Source organism: Sebastes umbrosus, chromosome 19, assembly GCF_015220745.1.
Source record: "Sebastes umbrosus isolate fSebUmb1 chromosome 19, fSebUmb1.pri, whole genome shotgun sequence".
Classification (NCBI taxonomy): domain Eukaryota; kingdom Metazoa; phylum Chordata; class Actinopteri; order Perciformes; family Sebastidae; genus Sebastes; species Sebastes umbrosus.
Window position 1 is genome coordinate 5,508,300 of NC_051287.1, and position 21,103 is coordinate 5,529,402.

Genomic DNA, 21,103 nt, shown 5'->3' on the forward strand with positions numbered 1-21,103 from the left:
CACTTTAACCCTCTGAGACCCACAGTAGACCCGTTTTGTCTTTTTTTAGGGGGGTACAGGGGCTCTTTAGTGGGAGATAGCAAGTCAGCAGTAGATGTCACATGGAAGTGGTGTACATCATCTGAAAGCTTTTTTTTGGATAATTCATATGCAAACATTAAGGCATAGTAATCTAAACTAAATAACACTTCTTAACACAAGGCACAATTGGATCGGAAAGATAACTTAAATTATAAAAAATTATAAAATAAAAATAAAAGAGGGTAGAAAATAATTAATGAAACAATATATATATATATATATATATTTTTATATATATATACTGTATATATATATACATATACATATATAGATAGATAGATAGATAGTAACTTTATTGATCCCGAGGGAAATTCAAGTTTCCGGCATCACAGTTCCATAGTGAAAAACATGTTAGTAAAAAGGCAGTAAAAAAGTTAGTAGTGCAAAGTACAAAAAAATATACCAGATATAAAAATACAAGGAGATGAAGAAAACTGTTAAAACTGAATATAGTGCAGGGTAACAGCTGTGATACACGACATATATATATGTCTATATATATATATATATATATATATATATATGTTGTCATATATTAATTTATATATATATATATAAATATATATAAATATATTTATATATAAGAGTGCAGTCTTATTGTTATATATATATCATATATGATATATGTGATATATTTATATACATATATACATTTATTTACATATATACATATTTACATATACATATAAATAAATAACAATAAGACTGCACTCTTATTGTTATTTATTTATGTATATATATATACATAAATAAATATATATATATATAAACATATATATATATAATATAAATAAATATATTTATAAATAAATAACAATAAGACTGCACTCTTCCATAGTAACTCTAGGGGTCGTCATCATATAGTTCTTCATAAACTCTGAGGAGAGACTTACGTATGACGTAAGACGTACGTACGTACGGCGCAGACACGTCAGTGACGTAGTGAATTCAGGGCGGTGAGTTTAAAGAGTCTCAGTGGTTGTTGGAGGTTTGGAGGCAAAAAGAGAAGAACTCCTCTCTAACTCACACATCACACGGTTAGGACTCAACCGGAGGAGATGCCGAAACACAGGTATGATTAACGAATACTTTTACACTTTATTTATACCTTAATATTTAATAAAAGCGAGGAGAATAACTTCCAACGTGTGCGCCAATGAGCCATCACCAGCTACTAACGCTAGCTAGCTACTAGCTTAGATTGTGCACCAATTCAACAAATATCACTTATAATACCAATACAAACACATCTGTCAAAGCATTACAGGTTCATGTAGTTAGTTGTGTTTCTTGTGTGTTTGTTAGTCGCCTTTCTGAAGCTCATAATAACAGTTTTAGTGGATATGGCGCCATGTCAACCAGGCCTCCATCCAGCTGCGCTTACTGGTGTAATAAAGAGTATAAACTGAATATAAGTATAAAAAACTAGTGTAACTCATGTTGTTAACTAACATGTTGCTTCAGATAGAAGTCACATTTATTACAGTTTTCTTCAGCAGTTGTAATTTGCGCGGTTACCCTGCTGGTAGCATCAATATGGCGGGCATCTGGAGGAAGCTACTATTGAGATGTAGAGATGTTTTCTGACATGACAATGACAAGAGAATAAAGTGTTGCAAAAGTGTTTTGAATCGTACTTGTCAAAATGTAATTACGGATATCTAAAATTTGAGTTTTGCCTAGTTAAAATAGAATTAGGGATATCTTGAATTAGAGAACCTTAACAGATGATCTCATGTAACAAAGTCAAATTCTAATTTACAATAAGTGTTTGATTAGTTTTCTCCTTCCACCCAGCAGCATGCCACTGCAGGATCTGCCCTGCCTCAGTCTGCAGGGCTCCATGTTGTCTCAGTCCTCCAAGAGGATCAACAAACGCAAGTCCAGAGGCAGCCTCCTCAGTGAAGGTCTAGACATTGAATGCACCCCAACAGAGCTCATCCAGCAGTGGTCACCACGACACAAGCACCAGCGGCTCCTCAGCAAGGGGAAAGAGAATGATGACGGCAGCCAGTTTGTCCTTGCCAGGAGATCAAGGAGGAAAAAAGAAGCCACGTCCTGTATGAACCCTCTTTCTGACCACCTTTTAAGCAGCTCTGCAGCAACATTTGGTTTGTAGCTGTGATGAACTCACACTTTGCTCTTTTTCCCTCAGCAGGTATTTCATGGGACCACCTACCTGACGAGCTGCTTCTCAGGATCCTCTTCTATATCCCACTGCAGGACCTCCTTAAGATGTCGACAGTTTGCCAGCGCTGGCATCGCTTGGCGTGAGTCCATAATCCCATTCCGGTTAACACCCAGATTCAGCCCGTCTGTGGCGGGCCGTTTTAACATTTAATAGCTAGACAGGATATTCATTAGAGATATCTGCACCATCATTTTGCCTAGTCAAAACTCTTATTCAAGATATCTCTAATTCTATTTTGACTAGGCTAAACTCTAATTTTAGATATCCGTATTAACATTTTGACTAGTACGATTCAAACTACTTTTGCCATTTTTGTGTATGAGGTTTGTCATTACCGATCTCCATAATTCCCATTGCAGACTGTCTTAGACATTTCAAACAGAAATTGAGTGCATCCCTCCCTGCCCTGTGTGTCTGTCCCAGGTTTGATGAGTCTCTGTGGCACAGCGTGGATCTGGAGGGGTTGACCCACGCGGGTCCGGCTCTGCAGCAGGTGCTGAAGACCGGAATCCGCATGCTGCGCTGCCCTCGCTCCTTCGTGGAAGAGCTGCATTTCACAGGCTCGAGGTGAGTCCAGCTGGTGACGCTCGCTCCAAATGTTATTCTGGGTCTGCACAACCAGGGCTGGTAAAAGGGTTAATTTCCTCCAGCTTCAATTCCTTGTTTATGGTATTTTAATTTGCCCTTTGCCAGTATTTCTACAATACAAACTTTGATTTCACATTTCAACAATGTAAGCTAATTGAGGCGTCTGTTCAGGGTCTGAAATTAACTTGTTTCACTCCCTGCCACTGTGGCAGGCAAGTATTTTATTTTGTCTGCCACTTTTGAAAAATATGTTCTTCAAACAACTGTATTTATTCAAGTTTCTTGCTAAAAACAACATTTTAGGTGATGACATTCAAACACATCATGATAACTTTGTAATATACCAATATTTATTTATTTTAATATACAATTTTCACTGAATAGAGCTTGAACGCATCATAATGTGGAACTTTTTGTCTGCTCAAGTGAAACATTTCACAGCCCTCTTCTAAAAGTTGATTTTGAAAGAAAAGAAACCCAACTTGATGGTGTTGTTTTGTCTGTTCTGTTGTTCAGCCCTCTGCAGATGGTTCTAATGGATCTGTCCAGCTCCATCATCCCCACCTCATCTCTGGAGAGCATCATCAGTCACTGCAGTCTGCTGGAGTGTCTGAGCCTGGAGGGTCTGCAGCTCTCCGACACCATCATCAGGTACGGTTTCACCTCTCCAGCTCCACTCAGATCAGAAGTGTGAAACGTGTTGCTGATTCTATCCCCTCGGGATCCTCTGTGATTAACGTTCGACAACCAGTAACTAATCATTAACTTTTCTTTTTTGTTAAAACATGATTAATAAATATTTGAATCTATGTTCTAATCAATTTAATTTACTGTGAAATTAAGTAAATCCTTACATTGTAGAGGCTGGAACCAGCTGAAGTTTTGCAATGATTTTAATACTTAAACTGATGATGTAGGATATGTTTAAACTAGCTCCAAAGCTGTTATTTCTGTTGCAGCATGTTTATCAGGTGCAAAATGGAAATAGAAGCTACATGTAAACCTCCTCATTATTGTGGGGTTTGCGTGTTTCTAGGGTGTCCTCTCAGTAGCTGATTCAGATGGATGATATATGATTGTTTTTGTCTTGTCTCTCGCTCAGCTCTGTGGCCAAAAACCCAAACCTGCTGCAGCTCAACCTGAGCGGCTGCTCCGGCTTCTCTGCTGACGCTCTGACTGACATGCTCCAATCCTGCAGCAGGTCAGCTGCTTTGTCTTATTTCACGTGTCACAATCGTGTTATCCAAAGAGCAGCAGCCGGTTTTATCTGTTGTGTTTTGTTTTTTTCCTGTGCAGTATGGAGCAGTTGAACATATCATGGTGTGACTTCGACAATAATCATGTGAAGAGCGTTGTTAATAATGTGAGCTCCAGTGTTACTGACCTCAACCTCAGCGGATACAGAGAGAGCCTCATGCTGGACGGTAAGTGGGGGATGTTCATGATGCCAATATTCAGTTTTTGTGTTCTGGCAGCGGGCAGAACATGAGCGGGTGTTTTTACCTCTCTGCTCTCTGTGCCGCTGCCTTTTTACTCGAGGGCTGATGCCCCTCTCCTGCTGGCTCGCTATGATGGCGTACCTGCTCCACACCGTATGGCTCAGTTAATGATGAATGTGCCCATAGGGGGCACTACAGTACAAAAGGTCAACAGCATGCAATAGATCAGAGTGACAGTGCAACAGGCCTTCCCTTGCCTCCAGCTGGTCATGCTGATAAGCTGTGAAAATTGAATTTAGTTCAAGTATTTATTTTTCCCAAGATCCAGCTGCAGGGCACACTTTACATAATGAATAGTGTGTGCCTGTTTATGGAGAGCAAATGAGGACAAAATCCACTGGTCATAAATCATAGGACTACTGTCTTTGTTCACTTCTTACGTACGCACACAGACCTCAGACCATGCCCTGTTTATTAGCGATAGCTGCAGGTGATGTGATAAGGAGGAGATTCAATATGAGGGCAGAGATGTAACCTCAGATTAAAACCTTGTTTTTTAGCTTGTTTGCCCATTTCACTGATTGTGCTATTTTGTAATCTACACATCGTTCTGTGTAGATGTCAAAGGCGCATTCATAAACTTCACCGGAATAATCTGCTACTGCTGTTGTTTGGGTTCTTTTTTCTTGCTAAAACACTGCCCAGCTATGAAATTGAGCTAATTTTGAGGACTTTGTGATGCAGTATGAACTTCTAATGTTCACTTTGTCTATTTCCAGACGTGAAGGTGCTGGTGACGAGATGCCCCCATATTCAATCACTAGATTTAAGGTGAGATTTTTGTGTGACTTGACATTTTATATATATATATATATATGTATACTGTATATGTGTTGATACTAAAACAATGTAAATAATAATCTCTACATTTGTTGTAACATTTGTAAAGCAGGGCATACACTGTAAGACTTTAGCCCGTTTCTGGCCCGAATTTTGAGTCGCACGACTCATTTAGAGTCAGACCGAATTTCAGCTTCGTCAGACGCCTTTTGCCGTGCAGTGTACAGGGATCGCCGAACACTGATTAACTCCTCCCGACCGGCCGTTGGACGATCGGATGAATTTCTGACATGTCCGAAATTTTGGTCGGCCGACCACAGGCTCTCACACAGTTGAAGTAGATCTACGAGCCAATTCCCCAACGTCAGCGCCTTTTTTTCTCCTCTTTTTACAGTAATCAGAGCGTAGCTATCAAGATAACAATGTACAATAGATATAACTAGTAAAACGTAGCAAGCTAACCTCCAATTCTCTCTGCAAAGGGGGAGGAGAGTGTATTACATTCTCCCAAGGTTCAGTATTCAACTTGAAATAGAAATGTATGATTCTTTGTATATATGAACAGCATCTGCATACACAAGATGTTATGTTTGTATAAATAAGTGTGGACAATAAGAAACTTCTTGATCAACAATCATCTGAATGAAGTCATGAAACAAAGATATTGGTGCACTGCCAGGAAGGATCGCTGTGAGGGAGTCCAATAAACTCTGTTGATCATGTGCATACTGTACCTCATGTGACACAGTTGATATTACTACTAATAATAGTATAGTAGGCGGTTTCGAATACAGTTATAATACAGTTTGGTTCCTCTGTGTTACAGTGACAGCACTCTGCTGATGGCCGACAGCTTCCCTGTCCTTAAACAACTGAAGCATCTGCTGCATCTCAGCCTGAGTCGCTGCTACCACATCCACCTCGCTGCTCTCACGTGAGTTCCCCCTACCGCTGCTGCTGTCCCTGCTTCTCTCTAACTTTTGAGTGACCCTAAACCTAACCTCGTGTCATATTTCCAGTGACTTGGGCAAGACGTTCCCCATGCTGAGCCTGCTGGACGTGTTCGGCATCGTGAATGGCAGCCACCTGTCCTCTCTGAAGAAGGAGATGCCTCGCGTCAGCATCAACTCCAGGCCGTTCTCCAGCATCGCCCGGCCCACGCCCGCCACCAGGCTCATCGGCTACTTCATGTGGAACAGGAAGTGTCGGCTGAGGTTCAAACTGTAACCACCACACCTCCATGTTATTAAGCTGAGTTAGCTCCTGTTTGATCCCATTGTGGTGATGGAGCCATGTTACAGTGTTTTCTTGCTGCTACAGAAGATGTTTTTAGTGTTGGCAGGCATTAAGGGTACTAAAGGGTACTAAAGGTCACATCCTGCACCAAGCCTTTAAGTACTGAACATGAAAGCTTGAAGAGAAATGTTTAGATTTGGAGGTGAATCCAGTTCTGGCATGTGTTAACACAAACATTTTAATGGGTTTTTGAATCTGTTTTTGGTTCTAATAATGTGTTAATTTAAAATATTTTGTAAGGGAAATGTGGTTTAAAAGACTCAATTATCAGCTGTAAAATGTCTATAAAAGGTTCCTCAGACATTTGAATAATACTGATGTGCAGAAACATCCTGTTCTCAGCTCTAATAATGGAAGAACGGATGATTTTAATGATTGTAAAATGACGATATTCCTGTTGAACCCCAGTGTTGCTGAAAAGTCAGCCTCTTCTTTCCAGCGAGACACTAGTTGCTTTTATGATGAGCTCATTATGTCACTGTTCATGTGTCAGTGTAGATGTGCTGTATGTTCAGTGCTCTACATCACCATTTATATGCTGTATATATATCATTCCATTCAAATGTCCTACAGACTGAATGTTCATGGAACATGAGATTTAACTTGTGAACTGAGTTTTAACCAGTAAAACCACTGACTGTTGTGTGTCTGAGCTGGTTCTCGTGGGTTGAAGTGCTAGCTGTTGTCAAACTGAGACAAAAAGTTAATTCATCCTTGGAAGAAATAGTTTGATTAAAAAAAAAGTCTTGCATCTCATGGTCTCCGTGTGTGACTTGCCTGGTTCTCACTGTCCAATCACATGAGCCTATTCCAGGGGTCAGCAACATGCGGCTCCGGAGCCGCATGCGGCTCTTTAGCTCCTCTTCAGTGGGTCCCTGTGGATTTTTAAAAATGGAAATGAATAACTTTTTTGTTTACATTTTACATTTTTATTTATCATTGTTGTAGGTCTAATGTACGACGGAGTATTAGGGCCACATTGAGGAAAGAAAATAAATCTGAGATTTCAAGAATAAAGTCGTATTATGAGAATAAAGTCAGAAGTTTATAAAGTAGTAATTTTAGGTTATTTTCTTTTTTTCTCGTAAAGTTATGACTTTATTCTGGAAATCTCCGATTTTTTTCCCCTCAATGTGGCCCTGATACTCCGTCATACATTTGCACTTGGGCCCTCACTTCATTAGATTTATATACTATATACCGCAAAACATCACAATGCTCAAATGTTTTGCGGCTCCAGACAGATTTTTTTTTGCCTAAAATGGCTCTTTTGATAGTAAAGGTTGCTGACCCCTAGCCTATACCTACCTCTCTGACTGACCCACACAGGGGCCAACCATTGATCAGCAGGCTCTTTGTTAACCAAGTTATCTGCAACATCCACCCAAAACCCTTTTAGGTGCTACAGTTAAAAAAAACAATGTCTGTAAATTGGTAAACAACTTGGGGCTGTTGCTCTGTCATTTTGCTTAGAATTCAAGAGAAGTTTAAATTGTCTGGAAAAAGTCACATGGTTTCTAAAACCCCATTGCTGTGTCCTCAGACTGTGGGATAGCTTAAATCCACTTACTGTGTCTGTACAAATCACCCAACTGATACTAGAGGTCACTCTATCTGAGATTTATGCTAAACCTGCTGCCTGCTGGGTGTGGACTTTGTTTAGGTGTCTGGAGGACTTGTAACCTCAGTGCCTCTTAAAGTACACCACTGTATACAGCCCATTTGTGGTCAAACTATTAAAAAGCAAGCTTACAGAGACTTCAGGTCGCATGTAATGATTGAAATTTTATTTCAAAATGACAGTATACATAGTAACAGCAGAAAACATTAAAAACATTTACATACAGAAGAAGCATAGCGAAAACATAAACAAAGAGCTATGACAAACATAAAAGGACAACAGAAATGAAACAAAACAAACATAAAATAAAAAAAACACAATCAAAATAAAGAAATAAGTAGATAGTAATAAAAAAGACCACGCGAGAGTATGACAATAATTTCACTTAAAAACATTAAAGATATTGCATACATTACTGTCCGAAGTTAAACAAATACTGGGAAACAATTGTTCAGAATATATCTGAGATTGTTGGAGTGAAGGTGCCTCACCAAGCAAAGATATGTATACTAGGTATATATCCAGATAACTTTATCGTTAACTCAAAACAGTTAATTTTAATTAACTTTGGACTCCTGCAGGCCAGGAGAATTTTGTCTTGGAGAAAAATGGATTTACCTCCGATACATGTATGGGTGAGGGAGATGGCATCTTGTGTTGTACTGGAGAGACTTACATACATAACCAGAGGAAAAGCAGCAGAATTTGAAAATATTTGGAAACCTTTGTTGGAGTTTCTTGGACATCAGGGGCCACAGTCAAATTGAAACTGCTGTGTGTTGTTGAGTGCAGTTGTCGGAATTGTTTTTGTTGTTGTTTTTTGTTTTTTTGTCTTATCTTTTATTTTCTTTGTTTTCTTTGTTGGATAAGTGAAACATGAAATGTCATGTCTCTTTCTTTGAAATTCTGACTAAACATTTCATTGTATAATTTAATTATTAATATTGTTAGTCTGTCTGTATGTGTATATATGTATATATGTCTATATGTAAATTCAATAAAAATATTGTTTAAAAAAAAAAAAAAAAGATATTGCATACATTCATTGTTTTCATTGCTTTTTTGTTATGTGAGGAAGAAATTGTTGACAGATATAATTCCATTTCTTTCATAAATACAAAGAAAATTGGTAAATGTACACTTGTGAATGTGGAACTAGCTGCAGCCTTTCCTGCAGGCAGGGGGCGGGCCGTACGTACGTACGTCATGACGCCAGGGGCGCAGCCAAAAACAAAACGTCATCACGTCGTCTCTAGCGACGTAGCAAATCAGAGTCTACGTAACGTAACGTACAACTAGTAGGTGGTACGTGCCAAGCTGCATGGTATGTACCAGTCTTCTCTCTTGTGTTGTCGTGTGTATCCTCTCACATGTGTTTTACTTGGTGTTTAAACATCTCTTCTCGGACCTAAGGAGGTCTTTAATGTGTTTGTGGTAAGATTAAACCCAGTCTGAGTACTGATATGTTGTTATTGTTGTTAGCAAACTAGCTAGCTACCTTTAGCTCTTTAAGCCCAGCTGGTAACATAACTCCACATGTTACCTTTTTACCAAATGCAGTTAATAACGTTAGTTAAACAGCTGTTTTGTTACTTGGAAACACTCAACTTGTAAAGTAATATCTTTAAGTTATATATATAGTTAAACTGAACTGTTAGAGGATAGCTTGGTGACCTTCTGTGGCAGCTGGGTGTGTCTGACTTCTTCTTCAGTGAATGGACTAAACTTCACCTGTCTGCAGAGGACACATGACATATGACCCAGTATGTCAGTTACATTACAGTAGAGAGCCCTCATTCATTCAACACTTCTAATAGAGGACATGTCATTGACTTTATGCTTCTTGTGTGTGTTGTTCACTTGTAAGCAGAGTCTGAAATTAACCTTTTTCCTCACCTGCACACTGTGGCAGGTCACTGAACATTTTGTTTATTGTTTGTTTATTTGTTTTGCACAATTTAAGACTAGATAGATAGATAGATAGATAGATAGTTAGATAGTAACTTGATTGATCCTGAGGGAAATTCAAGTTTCCAGCATCACAGTTCCATAGTGCAAAACATGTTAGTAAAAAAGTTAGTAGTGCAAAGTACAAAAAAATATACCAGATATAAAAATACAAGGAGATGAAGAAAACTGTTAAAAGTGAATATAGTGCAGGGTAACAGCTGTGATACACGACTATTAAAAAGTGCAGAAGAGACTGTTAAAAATGAGTATAGTGCAGGGTAACTCCAGTAGCTTAGTCTAAAGTGCACTGTATGCATTATTATATACTATACAACATTATTATATACTATACAACATAACAAAAAAATAAATGAATAATATAAAGTGCAGGAAGAGGCAAAAAATCCCGCTGGGTTTATCGGAAGCCTCCACCTAGAGACAAGATTAATATAAATAAATAATATAAAGACAAACATTTCTACTAGCCACACTAATTTTTTGTCTGCCACTTCTGAAATCTATGTAGACTACTTTAGACTTGTAAACACTAGGACTGTGCATTAGCAATAATCTGGCGATACGATACGTATCATGATACTGGGGGTTACGATTCAATATATTGCGATACATTGCGGTACTGTAAGCAAGGCGATATATAGATTTTTTAAAATCTAATTTTAAGAAAACGGTCATAATATAAAAAATATACTGCCATATGCATAAAATCTGAGTTAAAAAATGTATTTTTTATGCAATCAGAATAGTAGGATCTGCATTTGCATTTCTCTTTGCAAATAAAATGAAGTATTGACAGAGTTAATCTTTGCTTGTGAACTATTAAGTAGAAATCAATATAGGGTTTTTGAGAATCGATACAGTATCACAAAACATAATATAGCAATACTCCATATTTTTTATATTTTCTTCCACCCCTAATAAACACTGAGTCAGTGGTAACAGACAGTAGAAATATGGATCATGTAACCTTAATCACTGAATATTTTGCCATGGTGGCAGGTGACCTGAATTTTTTACCTGCCACAGCCAACATTTCCCCTGTATTTGGCAGGTGGCAGGTGCAAATTTCATTCCCTGCTTGTAAGAATGACTCGCCACTCAGTGGTGAACTGGCTGTGCCTTGGGACTCGAGCTGTCAGCCTGCTGTATGGAAACCCATTTCGCCCCCTCCACACTTCACTGTGCACCGCCTCATCGCAGCCAAAAGCTGGATTCAAACCGGAGAAAGTGGCCGTGGTTACAAAGACTACGAGATATGAGTTTGAACAGCAGCGGTATCTCTACGCAGGACTCTCTGAAGAGGACTTGAAACAGCTGGTAAGAGTGGCTTTCACTTTCAGGCCTTCCTTTCTTGTGACCTCCCCCCTCCAACGCTTAACAAGTTCAAGTTTATTTGTCAGTCATTGCATTTAAAAGTACAGTGTACAGTGAAATGCAATGAAATGCATTTTAACCTGGCTCTCTCTCAGCCCTTAAAATCTATAAATAGTACACTAGATAAATACTACAAAATGTCCTGTAACTGTGGTAATGGTGATCCAATAATTTTAGATGCTGTTTTCACTGTCCTTAGCAAACATTTCAAACTTGTTATCTGTGTGTTTTGCAGCTTGCTATGAAGGGCTCCAGCTACAGCGGCCTGCTGGAAAGACACAACATCCACACTAACAATGTGGAACACGTTGTGAAATGCCTGAGGTAAGCTATGTTGCCAGATCTTGCGAGATAAAAAGGGCAACCAGGTCTATAGAAACAAGGCCAAAAGAAGCAGTTCTCCCCCACAAAAAAAGCCCAAAGAAGTGACCTTACCTACATACCACAATATGAGAGAGAGAGTATGAATTTATTTTGGATTGCATTTCTTTTTTGCATCCATTTTTAGCTTGTAACTTTACATTTTTCTTGTCAACTAAATTGAAAGTAGTAGAACATTTTATTTCATTTTTAGCTTGTAACTTTACATTTTTCTTCAATCTTGTGAAGGGCTCATTGCATCGGTGGAATACGGTCTCAAAAACAGTACAAAATGCAAGTCTCCTTCAAAAATAGTCCAAGGCACACTGTAGTGTTTGAACAAAATTAAAATGCCTTTTATTTTACATGGGAATAATTGTTTAAATTAAGACATTAAAGACATAGGTCTTCATCGGGGTCAGTGCCCCTGTTTTCTTAGGGTTGCCATGTCCCGTTTGCTCATAATGTAATGCCATCAACATTTTATGTTCTGCAACTCGGTCTTTTAGTCTTCTTTTTGTTCATCCTACATAGAAACAACCGCAGGGGCACTCTAATCTGTAGACAACATATGTGGTGTTGCAGTTAGAATAAGGTGTGATTATCACAAAGACCCAGCTGCGCTTCTAATACATTGTCTTCGTTTACATTTTTCTTGTCAACTAAACTTAAAGAAGTTGAATGTTTCATGTCATTTTTGGATCCATTTTTAGCTTGTAACTTTACATTTTTCTCATCAGCTAAACTTAAACAAGTTGAACATTTAATTACATTTTTGCATTTGGTTACATCTTTGCAAAGACCGGGAATCCAATGTCGGTAAGCCTTTATTAAAGAGAACGCTGCTGCGTTTCTTTTATGTTTTTCAGTGCTGGCATGTTGAACCAGATCGGCATGATGTGCTCGTATATCACACTTAAAATTACGGCAAACTGTCTAAAAATCGTCAGAGAGAGTCAGGAGCCCAAATAAGCAACTACACTTTAGAAACAAGCCCAAAACTACCCATATTTGTAAGCAACCTTTCAGGAAAACAAGCCCAAAGTCGCTTATAAAAGGCGGAATTGGCAACTCTGGCGGTAAGCTGTGGTCCGTCACAGCCACATTCCCAAGAAGCAGAGAGGTAATGTTTAATTTTTATTGCTGGTAAAAGATTGTTTTATGATTATGTGTTTACAGGACAGAAGGCATTGAGGTACGAGTTGTAAAGAGAGGAGAATATGATGAAGAAGTAGTTCGATGGGCAGATGCCATTATCTCTGCTGGAGGTAGGAATTCTTCAGACTCTGTCTGTGACTTTGATTCATTACAAATACAATATATAGGTCGTACATGCCATTCATTACAGGAAAAGTTTGTAAATGTTGGCTTTTGTGGTTATTATCTGTACCATGTATTGAATAAATGGGCACTGAATAAAAGAATCTTCCTTGAACGCCAACTTTTGTGCCCAGGCATGATGTAAAAAATGGGCAGGACTTTATTCAAACCCAGGGGGCAAAAAGTCACATGAACAAAGGCTTCAGACAACACATGCCAATACACAATACAAGTTCTCTAACTGCAGTTTGTTTTGTTAGGTGATGGGACAATGCTACTTGTTGCCAGTAAGGTTTTAAGCAAGGACAAACCAGTTGTTGGAGTTAACACAGACCCTGAGAGGTAAAACACTGAACAGCACTTTTCGGGAAGAGCTTGTCTGGAATGTTAAATGTGTAAAGAATGGTCGGACCTGATATACTAGTGGGGGGAAACCTCCTTAGGAAGTTTCTCTGACAGCACCCCAGAGTAACATATATAATGGCATGTCATTACTCCACATTCTTACTATTCAACAGTCCTCTCAGTTCATTACATTTCTCTCTTTCAACTACAGGTCAGAAGGTCATCTGTGCCTGCCTGTGCGCTACACTCGGGCCTTCCCAGAGGCACTGGAGAAACTCTGTCGTGGTGAGTTCAGGTGCGTATTTACCCACAAATAATACTAGTGCTGCCCTATCCTCCTGTGTGTGCTCTGTCACTTAACCAGCTCATTAGTGACGACCTACAAGTGAGTTACGTTGTACTAGAAAATCGATATAATAGTGATGTCATGCACAAAATCTCCCAAAATGTCTCACTGTTGTCTGTAAATTGGTAAACAACTTGGGGCCGCCGCTCTGTCAATAGCTTTTAGAGTTCAAGAGAAGTTTAAACCTGTGTTGTCTGGAAAAAAGTCACATGGTTTCTAAAACCCCAATGCTGTGTCCTCAGACTCTGTGGGATAGCTTAAATCCACTTACAGTATCCTGTACAAGTCACCCAACTGATACCAGAGGTCACTCTGGCTGAGATTTAGGTAACACTTCATTTAAAGGTCAGCAAATTTCAGGGTAATTAGGTGATAATTAGCAAGTAACCTGTTTGAAATTTCTTTGCAATTACTGCCAAATAGTAAATGCCGATAAATTGAGGTAAATATTGGGGTAATTTGGCAGTAATTCTAGAGGAATTTCAAATAGGTTACTTGCTAATTATCACCTAATTACCATGAAATTTGCAGACCTGTAAAATGAAGTGTTACCAAATATGCTATTGTGTTGCATCGTGGGAAATGTAGGATCCAGCATTTTTGAAGCCCGAGCCATACTAGTGACTAAAAGACAAGATATTTGTGTGTTTGCTGTTGATTTTGACCGTTCTGTCTCTTGTGAGTAACTTTCTGGAAGTGCACTACTAAATGTAACCCCGAAATAAACCTTATATTTGTTGTACAGCCTCTTTGGAGCAATAAAAGTGCTTTCAGATTAGGGCTGCACAATTAATAGAATATTAATCGCGATCACAATTTTGGCTTCTCTCAATTATATGAACATGATCGCCTGCGATATTGAGGTTTAAAATGCGCGTTCTGCTAAAAGAAAACTCTGCTGCATATCAAATCAAGCGCTTCCTAAACTAACAGCCACCAGCCGGCAATCGCGATGTTTTGGCTTCACTTTTGGGTATAGATATTATCTACACAACCAATGTGTTTCTGATTAAATTGAGAGCATAACATTGTTTATCTAGCCTCTTAATGTTGCTAATTTTGCTCTCGAAGTGCACCAGATTGAAGCATTTAACTTTAAAATGTAGCTATCAAAAGGGTAGGTTGAATATTCCTGTATTTTTTAGTATATAGCAGAAAAATATCGCAATGTTTTTCCAACATCGTGCAGCCCTAATGTGTACATTAGTAGGAATGTAGCACAGAATGGAAGTAAAAACAGTGTTCTGTTTATTTTAATGTGAAAGTGCAATAACAATATGTCGCTAAAATATATGAATAATCGTGATTAGCATTTTGGCCATAAACGTGCAGCCATATTTCAGATGTTAATAAGTATATTTTAAACTTGATTGTTCCATTGAAATAAATAAATAACATTCAATTATTTACATGTCGAGCTTATAGCTGTACAATATTTAAAAGACGGTTTAGTTGAAGCCTAATGGTGCTGTGCTGCTGTGTTCAGGTGGCTGTGGCGTCAGAGGATCCGTGTGAACTTGGAGGGCACAGGAATCAATCCCACCCCCGTTGACCTGCACGAACAGCAGCTGAGCCTGGAGCAGCACAGCCAAGCTCACCGCATCACCACCATGGACAGCCAGCGGAGTACGACGCCAGCACCCATCATGTGTACCTGTCCCAGTCCTCCTGTCTGTCCCCGTCCTCCTGTCTCCTGTGTGACTCACAGATTTTTACACAAGATGAAATTCACTAGATTAGATTGTCAATAACGGGGCTGATATTGACCTCCAATTAGGGAACTTCATCTTTACGTACACACCACCGTTCAAAAGTGACTAACCTTCTATTTCTGCTTTGCTAAAGCAACACGTAGCAGCTGTTAATTCCAGCTTGTTCCAGGCTGCATTATTGTGACGTTGACACTGAAACAGGAAGCTGTTTCTGTTTAAATCTGCACACATTTTGATGCTCAGCTTTCTTTTATCGATGATTTCTTCTATTCTGATTCAACAGCATTTTGTTTGTCCATGTACTAAACTAAATATTAGTAAAGAGGACTTTCTACAAGCTAAATACAGACATATAGAGTAGTCCTCTCACACATCTGAAGCTTTGTGGCAGCAGGTTACTCCCTTTTCAACAGTAATGTTTATGTTTTTATTCTCTCGCTGTTCTTCTACTAACTCTGTGATTATATTTCTCAGCGACGGGAACACTACATGAGAGCTTCTCCAGGCCAAGTCTCCTCCCCGTCAGAGCCCTGAATGAAATCTTCATCGGAGAATCTCTGTCCTCCAGGTACCTCCGTCATCCTAACTGGTGCACGTAACTCACTCGTCTAAACACTGTGTACCTTTGTCTGTGTGCATGTTGTAACCATAGACTGCATATATAGATGGACGGCACGTCTGCACTCTCACAGAAGTGAAGCCTAAATATCCCGGATACGGGAGCTGCCATGTGGAGATTTTGATGTCATTTGGAGCCAGAGTCAGCACAGTAGTGATCGGGGGGGTGGAGCCGCGGTATCGAGGTCCCGCCCGAGCCAATCGCGAGCCGAGCACAGCCGCAGATTGTTAGCAAGAGAGAATCACGGCTGTCAATCATGACGTTTTATAGCATCAAATAACTAATTAAAATCAAACTGATCAGAAAAATGAACACTTACTGCTTATACTGCAGCCAGCCACTAGGGGGCGATCCAGATGTTTTGGCTTCACTTTTGTCGTCCATTTTTATAAACAGTCCATGCTTGTAACCCTCATTAATCCCCCTGCCTACTCATCTACAGCACTCACCAGGGAAATCTCTCTCTACCACAGGGGGAAGTTAAACTCCTTCACACCCCATGTTAACCTCTTGCTCCATAGGGCTTCCTACTATGAGATCTCTGTGGATGACGGCCCGTGGGAAAAGCAGAAGAACTCAGGACTCAGCATTTGTACAGGAACAGGATCCAAAGCCTGGTAAAATTAAACTATACTCAACTTTCAACGCTGAGAGTTAGATGAGAAGATTACTAGCACTCCAAACAGTCATGACTGGCATCGATCTTCTCATTGAACTCTCGATGTTCTGCTCTTTGGTGTTTTCTCTCTCGTTCAGGTCATATAACATCAACAAACTTACAGAACAAGCTGTGGAGGAGGTTCTAAAAATCGGTATGTACTGTATGTGTGCAGGTTTTGATGTTAAAGTAAACCAGGTTTGTCTCTGAATACGTCCACTTGACTTCTGACTACTGTGTCTTTTTGCAGGAAACTCTCAAACAGGTCTTGATATCCAACTTAATCGTGACGTCATTGAAAAGGGTGAGTTGATAAGGTTCGTTTTACAGGTCCGCAAATTTCATGGTAATTAGGTGATAATTAGCAAGTAACCTATTTGAAACTTCTTTGGATTTATTACCAAATTACCCCAATATTTACCTCAAAATCTATTGAAAATTACTTTGTTACAAACATTATTTAATAATTATATTCCGCTATTTCCCAGTAGCTGGTAATTTATTGAATTATTTTAACCATTATATGCTATTTCAGCATACAATTATTTAAGTAATGTTAATAATAAAGTAATTTTTGATCAATTTTGAGGTAAATATTTGGGTAATTTGGCAGTAATTCCAAAGAAATTTAAAATAGGTTACTTGCGAATTATCACCTAATTACCATGAAATTTGCGGACCTGTAAAATGAAGTGTTATCGTTGATAATCCTCCTTTATTTATGTTTGACTTGTGCATTTTTTTTCACTTTGTTTTATGTGACTATGGTATCCGTGTGTGTGTTCAGTTACTGATGAATACAACGAGTCTCTGGTGTTCAGTCCGGATGACAGACGGTTGTTCTACAGCATCAGGGAGCCCATCGTCAACCGAGTCTTCTCCAGCAGTCGGCAGAGAGGCTTCGCCAGCAAGTCAGTGAAATAAACATTCCTCAGTGTCAGAACTAAAAGCTGAATAAATAAGAGTTCCCACTATAAAGAAGCTGTAAACCTTTTTGAATGTTATGATGATTCTGCTGCTTCAGGGTGTCTGTCCGCTCGCGGTGTTGGGACGCCTGCATGGTGGTCGACGGTGGGACTTCATTCGAGTTCAACGATGGTGCCATCGCTACAATCAGCATGAGCGAGGAGGATCAGCTCCGGACAGTCGATCTGGATAACTGAGACGAGTCCAGAGCACACGACACTCGACTGGTTTCTCTCAAAGCCAACTGTTCAAAGGGTTGTGGTCAAAGGGAAGTACCACTTCTTTTTAGCTTTTAGCCTCCCAAAAGAAAAATTGTTATACCTGAAAGAAGGTATTATTGTTACTATTGTTTTATTAAATGTGTGCATTTTTACAAATTAATTATTTCCAAATCAGTTTTTTTTTTTTTCTTTTGAATTTTATTCTCCATCCCACCGTCCCCCAGGTTAGAACAGGTTATAATCCTCTGGGTTAAAAATGGCTTTTGTAAATACTGTGTCGAGCAACATTTAAAGTGTTACTATCTTTCACTGCATCAAATCAACAGAGTCTCTAAGCAGAGGAAAGAGATAACAGATCAGGTATGATTATTAGGTATAACATAAATATAATTCTGTTAATAGAAAATTTAAATTCGTGTCTATTTCAGATTATATTATGTGATGTGCTCTCACACGGTGAATGACTTTTAAAGGATAAGAATTAAGTTATTCTGTATTTCTTTTTTTCCTTGTCAACAAATCCCAATCAGTCAGACACCCACTACTCTCTGACTGTCACTCAGCCCTAAATCCATCTTACTGAAGACATAAACCAGTGAAAACGGCTCACAAACATCACACTTAAAGGTACTACATGTAACTTTTATAAAGTCCTTGTTATTAATGACACCGGGTGGTCGTTAAGTGAACTGCAGACAGCATCCTGTTGCTCATGTTTGCACTCTGAGCGATCATCCTGGGCATCGGCCAAAACAGTGATGTGACATTACAATCATATACCACCGTTACTATCTGTAATGTCCCATCACCATGACACTAACTAGTTTGCCATTTGAAAATTACTTCATCAACTAACATTACGAAGCAAATCCGTCCCAAGTCCTTTACATAGAAATCAGTCCACAGGCTGTTATAGGCAACCGAGAAAATAGATATAAGCAATAGATATGCTCTGAATTTCGTATAGAGCACCTTTAGAAAAAGGCTCTGTAGTTTCCTAAAACGGCTGCTCACTGTAGTTTTTATCAAACGTCACTCAAACACGAGGAAATTATGCATTTGTTGGGGACTATTTTCAGCGGCGGATTAATCCACATTTGGTGCTCTAGTGAGTTTTAGAACGGTGTATGTGGGATTGAGTCTAGATAAACTAGAGTGTGTGTTGATGGTGATGAAGGAACACCCAGTGACACAGTGGTGTCTCACTGATGTGTTTTTTTGAACGGAGCTCTATGGTTCAGAGCAAGAAGACATATCACACACTTGTTAGTAGATACTGTACATTCATAGTTGGTTTGGGTCTGCACGTGAGATTTGTTGACAATGAGAAAAATTATAAAATATCACCCAGACTTTCAGAAGTCTAATTTGTGTTTTTTGTATAAAGGTTTATATGGTGAACTGAAAGCACAGTGGCAGTTTGTTGACTAAAGATATTTTTGGAAACATAGCTTATATTTTGTTCTAGCTGTTTGAGCCATTTGGGCTTGGAGAGGAAAGAATTAAGTGCACTAAAAAAAAACTCCAAGCTTAAAAGGGACATTTTTCTCCATGTTTTAGGTCAAAAGTCTTGTAGTTATAACCTCTCACAAGACCAGAAATATAGCTTTGAAAGTGCTACTGAAACGGCAGTGTGTGCCGGAGGCAGACGTGCTTGATTTTCAACAGCTTGACACTAAATGCTTGAACAATGCTGTATCCGTAATGATTTTAAATATTTAATACAAATCTAACAGGTCTCCTGTAAACACTTGTAATTTCATTTGATCAGGAAAACATTGTTGGTGCACCTTATAACACCTCCGTGCCCTGGACTCTGAACCAGGAGGTGTTCTTTGTGAGGACTAGTTTACAAAACCATCAGGATATTGTAAGATGCAGTGTGCCAAAGGAAGGGTTCCTCATGAATGTAATGTGTCACTATGTTTAAGATGCATATTGTTTTTCAATCAGATAAAAGTGTTATGAAAAAGAAATGCTTGTGTGTGCTTATTTAAACTCATTGCTGCCTCTTTTATCATCTGCAGAAGGTTTATTACTAACGCACTGTTAACTGTGTGTGAGCGGGTTGACTGAAAGAGTCCAGCTGAAGGATCAGTTCACCTAAATTACAATTAAATTACAACATCATTTTTTAAATTAAATTCCATTCACCTCCATTGCATCATGGCAGAGGCAAATCTCAGATGGATGTTTTATGGTTTTTCAACAAATAAATGTAGCCATTAAATAATTGATAAAATGTGACATAAATAGATATTTCTGTTTTAATTTGCCTCCTTATTTATCTATCTTTGTATTAATTCCCCTTATTTTTTTACTCTTCCGTTTAACTTTACCTTATTTATTTATGTATTTATTTATATTAGTTTTTTATTTATTTATTAATTTTTACATTTATTTTTATTTAGTGATTTATTATTTTTGCATATATATTTTATTTATTTTGTATTAATGTTTTTAAATGTATGTATTTATTTATGTATTTATGCATTAATTAATTAATTTATTTCTGCACGATTTTACCCCTTATTTATTTCCCCCAAATTATTTCTGCATTCTTTTCTTTACACATTTCTTTTTTACATTTCTTTATGCATTTCTGCCTCATTATACAAATGAGGGGTCTGTCACTCAACGTGTGTCATCATGGGGTGACCAGATCTGGCTAGGATAAGACCACATCTGGGTAGAATCAGACCACATCTGGGTAAAATAAGACCACATATGGGTAGAATCAGACCGCTAGGATAAGACCACATCTGGGTAGAATCAGACCACATCTGGGTAGAATAAGACCACATCTGGGTAGAATCAGACCGCTAGGATAAGACCACATCTGGGTAGAATCAGACCACATCTGGGTAGGATAAGACCACATCTTGGTAGAATCAGACCGCAAGGATAAGACCACATCTGGGTAGAATAAGACCAGATCATGTTTTCTGGTAAGTCAAGATATTACCTTTCAGGTAAGGTTTAAACTAATAATAGAACTTGTAATAACTTGATTGGCACACTACTATTCTACCCAGATCTAGAACTATTCTACCCGGATCTGGTCTTCTTCTACCCAGATCTGGAGGGTAAGCTGAAGAGTCTAAAATGAAGTTTTAAGTACAGACACGAGTCCATTTCTGAGATGTTTTGGATCACTA

The 21,103-nt window shown here is 38.6% G+C and overlaps 2 protein-coding genes across 7 annotated transcripts; both read left to right on the plus strand.

Annotated features, from left to right (window-relative positions):
- The first annotated feature begins 990 nt into the window (after positions 1-990).
- On the plus strand, positions 991-7,186 carry skp2 (S-phase kinase-associated protein 2, E3 ubiquitin protein ligase). 2 transcript variants are annotated; one of them, XM_037753841.1, is made up of 10 exons: positions 991-1,153; positions 1,882-2,141; positions 2,240-2,351; positions 2,696-2,839; positions 3,377-3,511; positions 3,963-4,061; positions 4,157-4,284; positions 5,079-5,130; positions 5,966-6,073; positions 6,159-7,186. In XM_037753841.1, the coding sequence occupies exons 1-10, from the start codon at positions 1,140-1,142 to the stop codon at positions 6,364-6,366; spliced, it is 1,260 nt and encodes a 419-aa protein (XP_037609769.1). In that variant the 5' UTR covers positions 991-1,139; the 3' UTR covers positions 6,367-7,186. The 2 variants fall into 2 exon arrangements, with proteins under 2 accessions (XP_037609769.1, XP_037609768.1); XM_037753840.1 differs by having other exon boundaries at positions 995-1,153; positions 1,879-2,141.
- A 2,109-nt stretch (positions 7,187-9,295) lies between these two features.
- On the plus strand, positions 9,296-19,921 carry nadk2 (NAD kinase 2, mitochondrial). Of its 5 annotated transcripts, none has more exons than XM_037753136.1 (13): positions 9,296-9,380; positions 11,076-11,341; positions 11,634-11,722; positions 12,938-13,026; positions 13,339-13,420; positions 13,635-13,718; positions 15,256-15,419; positions 15,956-16,049; positions 16,574-16,717; positions 16,857-16,912; positions 17,009-17,062; positions 17,546-17,669; positions 17,783-19,921. In XM_037753136.1, exons 2-13 carry the CDS (start codon positions 11,111-11,113, stop codon positions 17,919-17,921), a joined length of 1,350 nt encoding a protein of 449 aa, XP_037609064.1. In that variant the 5' UTR covers positions 9,296-9,380; positions 11,076-11,110; the 3' UTR covers positions 17,922-19,921. The 5 variants fall into 5 exon arrangements, with proteins under 5 accessions (XP_037609064.1, XP_037609063.1, XP_037609066.1 ...); XM_037753135.1 differs by having other exon boundaries at positions 9,365-9,490; XM_037753138.1 differs by having other exon boundaries at positions 9,365-9,490; positions 16,622-16,717.
- Positions 19,922-21,103: the final 1,182 nt, after the last annotated feature.